At 45.4% G+C, this 15,141-nt stretch overlaps 1 protein-coding gene across 4 annotated transcripts in view; it reads left to right on the top strand.

Moving 5' to 3' along the window:
* The window catches only part of LOC142310594 (uncharacterized), a 200,356-nt gene that overhangs the window by 31,919 nt on the left and 153,296 nt on the right, over positions 1-15,141 (top strand). For all 4 annotated transcript variants that reach the window (XM_075348136.1, XM_075348127.1, XM_075348121.1 and 1 more), the window contains exons 4-5: positions 9,803-9,847; positions 11,810-11,854. In XM_075348136.1, coding sequence (XP_075204251.1) covers positions 9,803-9,847; positions 11,810-11,854 — 90 coding nt within the window. The remainder of the gene's footprint in view (positions 1-9,802; positions 9,848-11,809; positions 11,855-15,141) is intronic.

Genomic DNA, 15,141 nt, shown 5'->3' with positions numbered 1-15,141 from the left:
CTACATGTGCACAGAGCAGGGAGCAGCGCACACTGCTTAGCACTGGCTCCTTGCTCTCCTGGCTACAGCACACATCGGGTTAATTAACCCGATGTGTCCTGCAGCTACATGTGCACAGAGCAGGAGCCGGCACTGACAGTGAGAGTGGCGGAGGCTGGTATCAAAGGTAAATATCGGGTAACCAAGGACAGGGCTTCTTGGTTACCCGATGTTTACATTGGTTACCAGCCTCCGCAGAAGCCGGCTCCTGCTGCCTGCACATTTAGTTGTTGCTGCTGTCTCGCTGTCACACACAGCGATCTGTGCTTCACAGCGGGACAGCAACAACTAAAAAATGGCCCAGGACATTCAGCAACAACCAACGACCTCACAGCAGGGGCCAGGTTGTTGCTGGATGTCACACACAGCAACATCGCTAGCAACGTCACAAAAGTTGTTCGTTAGCAGCGATGTTGCTAGCGATGTTGCTTAGTGTGACGGGGCCTTTAGCCTGATAGTCTCTGGACTTCCTGCCAAACATAATCCATGGACCTCTCTCCCAGGTTAACCCCTTGAAGCCACAAGTACCAACCCCCTTGTTTTAAATTACTGCCATATGACAGCAGACTTTATGGTAAATCTCTGTTATTCTATACTTAGCCATCCAGAGATTTACATCAGCCTACCCTGTACACATCAGCTTGCTTGGGACACTTCCCTGCTGATTTAGCACACTCCCTGTGCTCCTTAATAGAGGTAATTAACATAATAGACTTCACCATGAACCCGAGTCATTGTTTTTGTCTCATATTATTATCACATGACTACAAACTTTAAGGCTAATCCCTGTAATTCTATACCTAGTAGTGATGAGCGAGTACTAAAAAGCTCGGGTGCTCGAGGCTCGGGCCGAGCATCCCAAGATACTCGTGTACTCGGCCCGAGCACCGAGCCCAATGTTATCCTATGGGAGACCCGAGTATTTTTCTGAAATGACCCCCGGCAGCATGTAGAAACCCTAAAAATGTCACAAAAGTCTCAGAAGAGTGCTCAAATGACATGGCAACAGCATGGGGAAGGCCCCTTGAAGCATTTATCACTCAAAAGTCACAGCTGTGAACAATTTTGTCCGAGTTTTACGCCATTTTTACGGACTCACCAGAAAACCTTCCAAAATGATACCAAAATGAATTTTCATGGCGGAAATGTTAAGGGCACATACCCAATAGTGAGATAGAGCTGGTGTATGTTACTTTTTAAGATTAATACATGAAAGATTTTATGTAAAACATTGTGTGGCACTCCGATGTCCAAAACGCACGTTTTGTGCTTTTTACTAGCGATGTCGGTCATTTTTTTTTTTCATTCTATCTCCCGTCGGTCGGTCTCGCTCTGTCTGTCTCTCTCTGTCTTGTCTGTCCCCCTCTCACAGTCTGTCGGTCATTCTCCCCCCTCTCTCTTACTCACCGTTCCCCGATCACTGCCGCGGCGCTGCACTGCTGTTCACTAAACTCCGGCGGCTTTTCCTCTTTTGAAAAAGCCGGCCGCTCATTAAACAATCTCGTCTTCCCTGCTTTCCTGCTTTTCGGCGCCTATGATTGGTTGCAGTGAGACACGCCCCCACGCTGAGTGACAGGTGTCTCACTGCACCCTAACACAGCAGCCGGTGGGTGTGTGTATACTGTGCAGTGAAATAAATAATTACATAATTAAAAAAAATGGCGTGCGGTCCCCCCAATTTTAATACCAGCCAGATAAAGCCATACGGCTGAAGGCTGGTATTCTCAGGATGGGGAGCTCCACGTTATGGGGAGCCCCCCAGCCTAACAATATCAGTCAGCAGCCGCCCAGAATTGCCGCATACATTATATGCGACAGTTCAGGGACTGTACCCGGCTCTTCCCGATTTACCCTAGTGCGTTGGCAAATCGGGGTACTAAGGAGTTATTGGCAGCCCATAGCTGCCACTAAATCCTAGATTAATCATGTCAGGCGTCTCCCCGAGATTCCTTCCATGATTACTCTGTAAATTACAGTTAAAAAACACACACACCCGAAAAATCCTTTATTAGAAATAAAAAACACTAACAAAGTCCCTCATCACCAATTTATTAACCCCGACAAACCCTCCATGTCCGGCGTACTCCACAGTCCTCCAGCGTCGCATCCAGCTGTGCTGCATGAAGGTGACAGGAACTGCAGAAGAAACCGCCGCTCCTGTCAGCTTCACACAGCAACTGAAGACAGTTGCGCGATCAGCTGAGCTGTCACTGAGGTTACCTGGATCCAGCGGTGGATGCAGCGGTGGCCGCGGGTAACCTCAGTGACAGCTCAGCTGATCGCACTACTCACCGTCGCTCCGGTCAGCTCCACGCAGCAACTGAGGTGAGTATCGCGATCAGCTGAGCTGTCACTGAGGTTAATCGCGGCCACCGCTGGATCCAGCGGTGGCCGTGAGTTACCTGACTGACAGCAGCTGATCGTGCTACTCACCTCAGTTGCTGTGTGAAGCTGACCGGAGCGGCGGTGTATTCTGCAGCTCCTGTCACCTGCATGCAGCAGAGCTGGACGCGACGTTGGAGGTCCGTGGATTACGCCGGACATGGAGGGTTTGTCGGGGTTAATAAATTGGTGATGAGGGACTTTTTTATTGTTTTTTATTTCTAATAAAGGATTTTCTCGTGTGTGTGTGTTTTTCAACTGTAATTTACAGATTAATCATGGAAGGTATCTCGGGGAGACGCCTGACATGATTAATCTAGGATTTAGTGGCAGCTATGGGCTGCCATTAACTCCTTATTACCCCGATTTGCCAACGCACTAGGGTAAATCGGGAGGAGCCGGGTACTGTCCCAGAACTGTCGCATATAATGTATGCGGCAATTCTGGGTGGCTGCTGACTGATATTGTTAGGCTGGGGGGCTCCCCATAACGTGGGGCTCCCCATCCTGAGAATACCAGCCTTCAGCTGTATGGCTTTATCTGGCTGGTATTAAAATTGGGGGGGACCGCACGCCGGTTTTTTTATTTATTTATTTATTTATTTTACTACACAGTATAGACACGCCCACCGGCTGCTGTGATTGGGTGCAGTGAGACACCTGTCACTCAGCGTGGGGGCGTGTCTCACTGCAACCAATCGTAGGCGCCTGTGGGCGGGGAAAGCAGGGAATATGAGATGGCTGTGTGAAGAGCACAGCGCGCCCGCCGGTATAAAGGCTCGGTCACGCTGTGCAGGCCGGCCAATCACTGCAATTCCACAACTAACAGGGCTGTGGCATTGCAGTGGTCTGCCAGCCAATCCCTGCATGAGGGCTGGCTCTCAAAAGAGCGCCAACATGTAGGGATGAAGACCATGAGTACAGCACGAGTATCGCGAAATTACTCGGTACCCGCCGAGTAGCCCGAGTACAGTGATACTCGTGCGAGTACCGAGTAGTAACAAGCATACTCGCTCATCACTAATACCTAGTCATCCAGAGACTCACATCCATTTACCCATCTGCATACCAGTTGGCTTGGGACACTTCCCGCTTATGTGGTATACCCCCTGTGCCCTTCAACACAGGTAAATATTCACTTGAGACTTTGCTATGTACCCCATGACCACTCTCTTCTAACCTTTTACATGATCCTCCCCCGCTTCCCCCACCTCCCTTTCCCTCCCACCTCTGACCTCTTCTTTCTTTTATGGTATATTCAACATTTCACACAGCAATACATCTTTGGAGACCCACATCTCCCACATCACACCAGACCGTGCGCAACGTGTATACACCATCTGAGGTACTTACCCTGCTACCTTGTCTCTGTTACTTCACAATACATTTTCCCTATGACTCAAGTGTATTATCTATACAGATTATCCTTATCAACCGCGAAGATTTCTTCCCTCATGTCTTCAACTTTCAGTCACGATATTGAAACATCCATTTGACCGCTGGATTTGACCGGTCCCCTCTTTATATAGGTACATATTATATTATATTTTATGTAGGCTCTCGTAGAACCCCATGATCTATACCATAATGGCCTTCTTGAGAAATAGCCTTATTGATATTCAGTACATCTTCTTTCTCCACAGTTTATTTCTACTAATACCCATCCTATACACTAGTACTGCTTCAACCTTGTGACTATGTGACTATACAGTCAGGGCCAGAAATATTTGGACAGTGACACAAGTTTTGTTATTTTAGCTGTTTACAAAAACATGTTCAGAAATACAATTATATATATAATATGGGCTGAAAGTGCACACTCCCAGCTGCAATATGAGAGTTTTCATATCCAAATCGGAGAAAGGGTTTAGGAATCATAGCTCTGTAATGCATAGCCTCCTCTTTTTAAAGGGACCAAAAGTAATTGGACAAGGGACTCTAAGGGCTGCAATTAACTCTGAAGGCGTCTCCCTCGTTAACCTGTAATCAATGAAGTAGTTAAAAGGTCTGGGGTTGATTACAGGTGTGTGGTTTTGCATTTGGAAGCTGTTGCTGTGACCAGACAACATGCGGTCTAAGGAACTCTCAATTGAGGTGAAGCAGAACATCCTGAGGCAGAAAAAAAAGAAAAAATCCATCAGAGAGATAGCAGACATGCTTGGAGTAGCAAAATCAACAGTCGGGTACATTCTGAGAAAAAAGGAATTGACTGGTGAGCTTGGGAACTCAAAAAGGCCTGGGCGTCCACGGATGACAACAGTGGTGGATGATCGCCGCATACTTTCTTTGGTGAAGAAGAACCCGTTCACAACATCAACTGAAGTCCAGAACACTCTCAGTGAAGTAGGTGTATCTGTCTCTAAGTCAACAGTAAAGAGAAGACTCCATGAAAGTAAATACAAAGGGTTCACATCTAGATGCAAACCATTCATCAATTCCAAAAATAGACAGGCCAGAGTTTAATTTGCTGAAAAACACCTCATGAAGCCAGCTCAGTTCTGGAAAAGTATTCTATGGACAGATGAGACAAAGATCAACCTGTACCAGAATGATGGGAAGAAAAAAGTTTGGAGAAGAAAAGGAACGGCACATGATCCAAGGCACACCACATCCTCTGTAAAACATGGTGGAGGCAACGTGATGGCATGGGCATGCATGGCTTTCAATGGCACTGGGTCACTTGTGTTTATTGATGACATAACAGCAGACAAGAGTAGCCAGATGAATTCTGAAGTGTACCGGGATATACTTTCAGCCCAGATTCAGCCAAATGCCGCAAAGTTGATCGGACGGCGCTTCATAGTACAGATGGACAATGACCCCAAGCATACAGCCAAAGCTACCCAGGAGTTCATGAGTGCAAAAAAGTGGAACATTCTGCAATGGCCAAGTCAATCACCAGATCTTAACCCAATTGAGCATGCATTTCACTTGCTCAAATCCAGACTTAAGACGGAAAGACCCACAAACAAGCAAGACCTGAAGGCTGCAGCTGTAAAGGCCTGGCAAAGCATTAAGAAGGAGGAAACCCAGTGTTTGGTGATGTCCATGGGTTCCAGACTTAAGGCAGTGATTGCCTCCAAAGGATTCGCAACAAAATATTGAAAATAAAAATATTTTGTTTGGGTTTGGTTTATTTGTCCAATTACTTTTGACCTCCTAAAATGTGGAGTGTTTGTAAAGAAATGTGTACAATTCCTACAATTTCTATCAGATATTTTTGTTCAAACCTTCAAATTAAATGTTACAATCTGCACTTGAATTCTGTTGTAGAGGTTTCATTTCAAATCCAATGTGGTGGCATGCAGAGCCCAACTCGCGAAAATTGTGTCACTGTCCAAATATTTCTGGACCTAACTGTATATGGTACATCTTTATATACCCTACCATGATACTGTTGACCCATTAGAAACTATACAAAATCTATTTTCTCCTTTTACAACAGGTTGATTACGCACATACGTATTCTACATATTACCTGCTGAATCTAGGTGAGCTCCCTTACCATGTGTGCCATATCCATCTTACACTATGCATCACTCACTATCACCTTAGTTCGTATAACTCCACTTCCCAGTCTGAATTTGATCTCACATGTTTGTGACATCTCTAGGGACCCATCACGGGCTATGTTTGCTATATTTGTCTCCTTCGCATTGTTGTTCTCACCGGCCCTGGATGGCAGGGCCAATGCAGGGCTTGGTGGGGTGCAGGGATGCGGGGGCAGCGCTATGCCTCACGGCACTGTGGTACTCACTCAGCCTGAGACGGTGACACAGTTCTCGGTAAAACACACGGCTGGAAAGACGGTTCCCACGGACGGTTGCAGTTGCTTTTCCCCAGTAGTTGACGATGACGGTCCCTTTTCCTGCACCTGAGATGATGATGGTAGCGATGGGTTCCCACCGGTAACCCGCTCCCCGACTTGGTTATGGGCCAGAGGAGCCCTACTTTGCCCGCAGGCGCTGGCTCTGAGAAACTGGTGCTCTGGCGGTGGCGGTGTCTCTCTCTAACGGTCGGACTGTTGCCTTCAATCGGGACTTGGTTGTTGGGAGACCCAGAGGTCCCCTTCACTGACGGATTTGGCAAATTCAAGGCGACTCCTAGCCTTGCCGGGATCCGAAAGGCCCCTGCCAATGGTGCTGACTGCTCTTCGTATACCGCTCCGGTACCGCTGGGCCACCACCCGTCCACGGTCCTTTCGGCAACCTCCAAGCAGCCTCCCCTGCAGACAGTCACCGCCGTCCGCTAACCTTGCTGTTCTCAGTCCGGGGCACACACCCGGACCAACTTCAGCCTTTCTAACTGTCACTTTTCTGTCACTCTTACTCTTCTCACTTGCTCCTCTACCACTTCACTTCAACTCCTCAACTCATCTCTTCTGGTTTTCCCACCTCCAGGGCTGTGAACTCCTCGGTGGGCAGAGCCAACCGCCTGGCCCACCCCCTGGTGTGAACATCAGCCCCTGGAGGAAGGCAACAAGGATTTTTGTGTAGCTTTGGTGTACCTATCTGGGGTGTAGGGTGTGGTGGTGTTATGACCTGTGACCCCTGGCTGGCCCAGGGCGTCACACACACATGGGGGGCATATCTAACACAGGGGAGATGTGCCATCTATAGTGGCCATGGGCAGCACACATGGGGGGCATATCTAACACAGGGGAGATGTGCCATCTATAGTGGTCATGGGCAGCACACATGGTGGCCATATCTAACACAGGGGAGGTGTGCCATCTATAGGGGCCATGGGCAGCACACATGTGGGCCATATCAAACACAGGGGAGGTGTACCATCTATAGGGGCCATGGGCAGCACAGGGGGACGTGTCCCAGCACAAGGGGGCTATATTCAATATAAGGGGGCCATATCCAGATTAAGGGGGGCTAATTTTAGGATGGGGGGCTATGAGGGACATATACCCTATATGACTTGTTAGACGGACACTGGCATTATAAGATGGACCCCATTTAACATTAAAAAAAAAATTCTCTTTTCCTTCACCAAATTTGGGGGTGCGTCTTATAAAGCGAAAAATACGGTAAATAAAGATTTGTTATACGATTTTTTCCATATATATGTGGTTGTCTAATTTTTGGACCCAACATATCTAATAGTGACCAGTGGTCAATTGTAGGTTGATAACTCTGGGACCATGGTTAAAAATAAATATACCTGAGGATTTATGTATTACAATGGATTTTGTTATTCAATTAGTGGTTTACTTCTCATCTGCTAAGGCTTCTAAGATGGCTAGAGCTTCTTCCTCTTCCTTTATGTTGAACATTGAATCTCCCAGATCCGGAGACTTTTCATGGAATTTTCTTTAAAAGGTTTTTTCCAGCAAACAGGTGGATATTCTTTACTGTCATGAAGACATCTAATTTTTGAGGAGATTAAATTAGCCCCTTACTTAATATAGATTCTTGTACCATGGAGAGAGAGTGTTTTGATAGGTATTTTTGTTGACCGTCCCTTTGTTTCCTTTTAGTTTTATTGGTATATTTTGTCTGTCTTTGATTACCAAGCCTAGTTCTTACATTTCAATTGGTATCTTGATCAATTTCATTATTAGATGCAGTACCACTTTGATTATAATAAACAACCAATTAATGGCCAATTTATGCCAAGGCTAACTCCAAATACAAGAACTCTACAAGAAATATGCAAACTTAGTAGACAAACAAATTAGAAAAAATTAAATCTTTATAGAAACAATTTTTTAAAACCACAATAAAAAGTATACAGGGGATAAGCCAAAAACATTCCTTTCATCATTACTTCCTTGTAATAGACACACATGTATCATAATGGGACTATATAATCTTCAACAACAAGAATTTTCAATACCTTTCCACTAGAGGTCACCAACATGCAGAATAAATGAAATAATATAAGGCAAAAAAAGACCACCAATCATATAGGTATATCTGGGTTAGTTCAAACTAGGTTATATCTATCCAACCTGAAATACAGGAAAAATTCCTTTTAAAAGGAGATATGTAGTCATTACATGGACCAGAGTTCAAATATATGGGAAAATTGCGCAATATGAGCAATAGGAGGATAATATACAGGGAAAAACCTTCCTAACAATGCATATATAAGAATACATTATATCAAAGTGATATTGCACGTATCAAAGTAAGGTATTGCACATTCCCATAATAAGATATAATGCCTATGCTCAATAAATGTACATTATATTGTACATTTGTTCATGTATATAACTCCACAAAAGGTTAGTAAAGTGACTGAAATAGAAAATAAGCATATAGCCTGGAGAAAAAAACTTCGACATGGCCCATGGATGCCACATGAGAAAAACCCAAAGAATCTTACACTGACCCATCAGTAAAGGTGGCAACCTCAGCAGAAGGAGGGACATAGGTACACAGACAGCCACAGAGACAAGTGTCGGGCTGCAAATACCGTGTAAGGAGTGTATGACAAGGACATACACCCTGACGCTCGTTTTGCCAGGGCTTCTTCGTGAGGGTGGGATTAGAATTAGAAGAGGAGAAATTCTTAGATGTGCGATTTGCATTTTGCGTTTTTTTGTATTGCCACCGGATTATTTTTTTTTATTTTCATAGTCCAGAACATCTCTCTGACTTTTTAACCTTAAGAGCACAAATGTCTGATTTTTCTAATCCTTTTTCGAATTCACTGTAGAACTGTGTCATGGTCTCATTTTGTGTTTCATGTTTAAATTTGTTTTGCAGTTCATCAATTTGAAGAACAATTTCTTTCAGTGTTCTTGAGGGTTTTTTCGTGTATTATCTCAATGAATAAAATAGAACATTGCGTGGCTGTCTCTTCCCATCTCTTTTCCAGATCCTCATCTTTTAGATCAAATGTTGAGTAAATATGTACACAAATATGACCTTGCCTGAAGTTGGAGGAAATCAAGATTTACTTCAAAACCAATAGTACTAATAGTCCTATATAAAATCACACTAATGCTGTGATATATTACCAAATTAATGGCATTTAGTGTCTCTATAGGAGTACTAGCTATGTGATTGTCCATATGCTGGACTAGACAGTTAACAAAAACTGTTTAAAATGACCAATATTTCAGTCCATAGCTATAGTGGACATGTACTAGAGCCAGCTATAATAATGTTCATATAATAGTAAAAGCTCTAGTGACAATTTCTAATCACACTTTCCCACAGTTCCTGTACCCCATATAGTTATATTTCTTTGGGCACTATAGTGCTCATATAAAGATCCTCTGATAATCTTTGTTATCAGAATGTAAGCCGTGGGTGATGCTATGAACGCAGAATGTCCACTCTGATTCAGACCGATCTGTACAATGGGGATTCTGCCTAAACTGTAATTTTCATCTGTTTTCTTGTATACATTTCTTATGTTAGGTCACAAAGTAACCTCTTCAATCCATACTGAGAAAACTACTGACAGTAAGTGTGAAAATTATTTTTTGAAATTTATTGTAACGTAGTGTTACATATTTCTAGCGCATTATTCTAAGAAGGGTAATATACAGGTGGCAGTTTAGGGCATCTTTCAGTCATAATTTAGCCATGTCATTGCCACATTTTGCAATGCAGTGCTGTTTAATAATCAATACCAACTACAGGATTCAGCTTATGATACATATTGCTGACTCAGCAAATATGATTTCGCACCACAGACCATTACTGTTACAATTGTGCACCACAGACGTATAACCTGTTTTGTGTTTTGTTAAACTCTTAAGGGCATGTGCTGACTAAGGCTCAGGCTATGTCACCAAGAGCAGTGTCCAGAGCTTTCATTCATCATGATGAAACCATTTCCCAAAAATATGTAAATGAATATTAAGAAAACATTTTCCAAATGATAGCAACATGTAAGGCCAATACTTCAATATGGCCACAAATAATACTACTGTGAAGCTACTGCTATGGGGAGCCAGTATTCCGGCGAGATGTGATGCTTCTAGGTGTAATGAGGTGCAAGCCCTCTAGAAGGCAATCGCATCAAAGCAAGGATGCAATAGAGTGGTCATACAAGTCGAGGTCAGAGTTGGGAAGTCACGTAAGTACAGTGGAGTAAGTGGAGCCGGAGACACATGAGAGCCAAGGGTTGGAAGCAAGGAGGTATTGTCAGGAGCCAGAGGGGAACAGAGCCGTAGTCAGGTGACAATCCAAAGTCGGGAACCGGGAGGGCAAGTCAGTAGGAGGGGGGCACGGAGATGGAATAACTAAACAGAGAGCGGGTAGGGAGACAGGGAGGACAGACGAGTAGGGGAGAATGGAGATCAGGGAGAAGAGGACTGGATAGCGAACAGGATCAGAACAGACTTAGGCTAGGTTCGCACACTGCGTCTTTCTGACGCTGCGTTTTTGTGCGTTTTTGGCCGCTAAAAACGCACAAAAACGCACCTGCGTTGAATAAACGCATCAAAAAACGCATGCGTTTTTGCCGCGATTTGGTGCGTTTTTGGCTGCGTTTTGCTGCGTTTTTGATCTCTGCGTTTTGCTGCGTTTTTCCAATGCATTGCATGGGGGGAAAACGCAGAAAAACGCAGGAAAAAACTGACATGTCCATTTTTTTTTTTTAACTCAAAAACGCAGGTAAAAAAAACAGATGTGTGCGGACAGCAAAAATGAAAACTCATAGACTTTGCTGGGGAAGCAAAGTCCTGCAGTTTTGAGGCCAAAAACGCACCCGAAAAACCCGCAAAAACGCCACGAAAAACGCACTGTGCGCACATAGCCTAACAGGAAGCAGAGTCACACACTGCAGAGCAGGAATTATAACCGGCAGGGCAGAGAGGGAAATGGAACCAAGATAAAGCAGCGTGACCTCCGAAACGAGGCACGGCAGGATAGGCTCCTTCCACCGGACCTGACCCTGGAGAATACAGACAGCAGGAACAAAAACATATATAATGGCTCTGCAGAGCAGAATCATATGTGAATTGTGACAACTACCGTATACAACCACATTAATACTGGTATTTATTGCCTAATTAATGGCCTATAGTGTTTGTATAGGAGTACTAGTTCTGTGATTTACATATGCTGGACAAAACAGTTAATAACAATTGGTTATAAATGAATGCTAACTCAATATTTCAGTCCATAGCTATAGTGGACATGTAATAGAGCCAGCTATAATGTTCATATAATAGAAAAAAGCTCTAGTGACAATTTCTAATCACACTTTCTCACAGTTCCTGTACCCCCATATAGTTATATTTCTTTGGGCACCATAGTGTTCATATAGAGATCCTCTGATAATCTTTATCACAATGTAAGCAGTGGGTGATGCTATGAACGCAGAATGTCCACTCTGATTCTGACCGATCTGTACAATGGGGATTCTGCCTAAAATGTCATTTTCATCTGTTTTCTTGTATACATTTCTTATGTTAGGCCACGAAAAAATCACTGCAATCCATACTGAGAAAACTACTCACAGTAAGTGTGAAAATTATTTTTAGAATTTTATTGTATCGTAGTGTTACATATTTCTAGCATATTTTTCTCAGAAGGGTAATATACAGGTGGCAGTTTAGGGCATCTTTCAGTCATAATTTACTGTAGCCATGCCATTGCCACATTTTGCAATGCAGTGCTGTTTAATAACTCAATGCCAACTACAGGATTCAACTGTAGTATGAGATATACTGCTGACTCAGCAAGTGTGGATGCACACCACAGACAGTCATCATATTGAACCACAGACCGTTATGATTACGCACCACGGACTGTTATGATTACGCACCACAGACTGTTATGATTATGTACCACAGACTGTTATGATCACGCACCACAGACTGTTATGATTACGCACCTCAGACTGTTATGATTACTCACCACAGACTGTTATGATTGCACACCTCCGTCCTCCACAGACTCATGATTATGCACCATAGACTGTTATGTGCTGCTCACCACAGACGATTATGATTACGCACCACAGACGGTTATGATTATGCACCACAGACTTATGATTACGCACCACAGACCGTTATTATTGCACACCACAGACTGTTATGATTCTGTACCACCCACGGCGTAGGGAGGTGAAATATTCGTCGCCGGGCCAGTGATGTCGGGTCTGGGATGTCACGGGCAGCCCTGCCCAGCTCTGTGGCCCCGAGGTGTACAATAAAAGGGAGGAGGATGGAGGATGGGATGATGGTGGGATGATGGAAGTTGAGGAGGTTGGGAGTTGTAGTTGTTTTGGGACACCACCTGTGGTACGCGGCCAGAGATTAGCCGCCGCTGTATTCACTGTCCTCCGTGGTGGATGGTGTCACAATAAGGATGGTTCTGCTCCCCACAGGTGGAGTGGGCCCCGGGGAAGATGAGGGCTTTAATGGCCGTTGGCGCCAAAGCGCAGGGCACCGTCACCAGCAATAAGAGGCTGAGTCAGCTGCTGCGGTTCCAGATCTTTTTACTCACAGTTCAAGTGCTGCCCTCAGAGTACCGGTCTCTGCCATGATGGGCCCCAGCCGATCCTGGATAATTCTGAAGTCACCGCCGATGTTCCCACTGTGTGTCCTTTCTGGTCGGGGTCCCTCTAATCCCATGGATGGAATGTGGAATGGGCTGCAGGTTTTTCCTGCATTTGCTGCAGAATCTGGAATCCCCAGTAGCTTTAGAGAACCCTGGCTGAGCTGCCTGCTCCAAGCTACGGGTCTTGTAGTGCTCCCAGAAGTGTGAAGGTAGATAGAATATGCCTGGACCGAAGTCCCAACTGTGATCCTCACAGTTAGATGCTTTCCCACCGGGGGGTTGGCCTGGGTTAGATAGGGGGTGGCCATGGCAAGACATGGGACTTTCCCGGTCACTAGGACATCCCCCTGGGGGGCGGGAACCACTGGGGAAAAGGAAGGAGCATCTTCACACATAGTCAGTATACAAAGCATAATGTGTGTGTGTGTACATGTAATACACTGACTTACAGTGACGAAATACACAGGAGCTCTGTATTTAGTGTATGTGTATAGTGTACAGGTAATACAGTGATCTCCAGTGACATTATACACAAGCGATCTGTATATAGTGTCAGTGTACTAGTAATACAGTGATCACCGGTGACATTATAGACAAGAATTCTTTATATAGTGTACAGGTAATACAGCAATCAGCATTGACATTATACACAGGAACTCTGTATATAGTGTTTAGTGTGTGTGTACATGTAATACACTGTCTTACCAGTGACGTCTCTAACTGAGGTTATTCATCTTCGCTTTTCCTATTCATCCGGCATTAACCGCTATTATTTCTTCCTGCCATGACGTGACTCTACAGAAAATAACACAGTCACCTATAGCCGAACACTCTAAGGGGCACTTTGCACACTGCGACATCGCAGGTGCGATGTCGGTGGGGTCAAATTGAAAATGACGCACTTCCGGCATCGCATGCGACATCGCAGTGTGTAAAGGCTGGATGATACGATTAACGAGCGCAAAAGCGTCGTAATCGTATCATCGGTACAGTGTCGGCGTAATTCATAATTACGCTGACGCAATGGTCCGATGTTGTTCCTCGCTCCTGCGGCCGCACACATCGCTGTGTGTGAAGTCGCAGGAGCGAGGAATGTCTCCTACCGGCCTCACTGCGGCTTCCGTAGGATATGCGGAAGGAAGGAGGTGGGCAGGATGTTTACATCCTGCTCATCTCCGCCCCTCCGCTCTGATTGGCCGCCTGCCGTGTGACGTCGCAGTGACGCCGCACGACCCGCCCCCTTAACAAGGAGGCGGGTCGCCGGCCACAGGGACGTCGCACGGCAGGTGAGTGTGTGTGTGAAGCTGGCGTAGCGATAACTTTCGCTACGCCAGCTATCACCACATATCGCTGCTGCGACGGGGGCGGGCACTATCGCACTCGGCATCGCAGCATCGGCCTGCGATGTCGTAGTGTGCAAAGCCCACCTAAGAGAACATTTCCCACTTTTTCACCAATTTCTACACTACGTCAGACTTTTGTTCCCTCCATGGGAGATATTATTCTCAACATTGAATTATATTATGGCAATAATAATTTCCCCTAATTTGCCCCTACAGTAATTATCTCCACTATTTGCCACCATAAACCAATAATGTCTGGCCCCCTGTATTTAATAATATCTCCCATCCTAGCCCCCTTTATTTAAAAATGTCTCCCATCCTAGGCCCCTATGTTCCTCCAACCCAGGCCCCTATGTTCCTCCATCACAGGCCCCTAAACTGCCCCATACTGAGCCCCTATGTTCCTCTATCGGGGGCCCTTAAACTGCCCCATACTATGCCCCTATGTTCCTCCATCCCAGGCCCCTAAACTGCCCCATCCTGTGCCCCTATGTTCCTCCATCACAGGCCTCTATGTTCCTCCATCCCAGGCCCCTAAAGTGCTCCATACTCCCATACTGAGCCCCTATGTTCCTCCATCCCAGGCCCTTAAACTGCCCAATACTGGGCCCCTATGTTCCTCCATCCCAGGCCTCTAAATTGCCCCATCCTGGGCTCGTATACCCACTACTCTGTCCATTCACAGAGTGGGGGGACAGAGAGATTCTTCTCAGCTCCCTACGCTCCCCTGGCGTCCTCTTGCGGCTCCATATCCGGCGCGGCCAAATGGCCACCCCACCCATCCGAGGCCACGCGATGACATCAGAGCGCAGCGCATAGCAGTGATGTTAAAAAATGTGATGTGGGCCCATATACATGAATATACATGCAGACAGGCACACACTGATACATGCACACAGA

The sequence above is a fragment of the Anomaloglossus baeobatrachus genome, chromosome 1 (assembly GCF_048569485.1).
Source record: "Anomaloglossus baeobatrachus isolate aAnoBae1 chromosome 1, aAnoBae1.hap1, whole genome shotgun sequence".
NCBI lineage: Eukaryota > Metazoa > Chordata > Amphibia > Anura > Aromobatidae > Anomaloglossus > Anomaloglossus baeobatrachus.
This window is presented reverse-complemented; position numbering and strand designations above follow the sequence as displayed.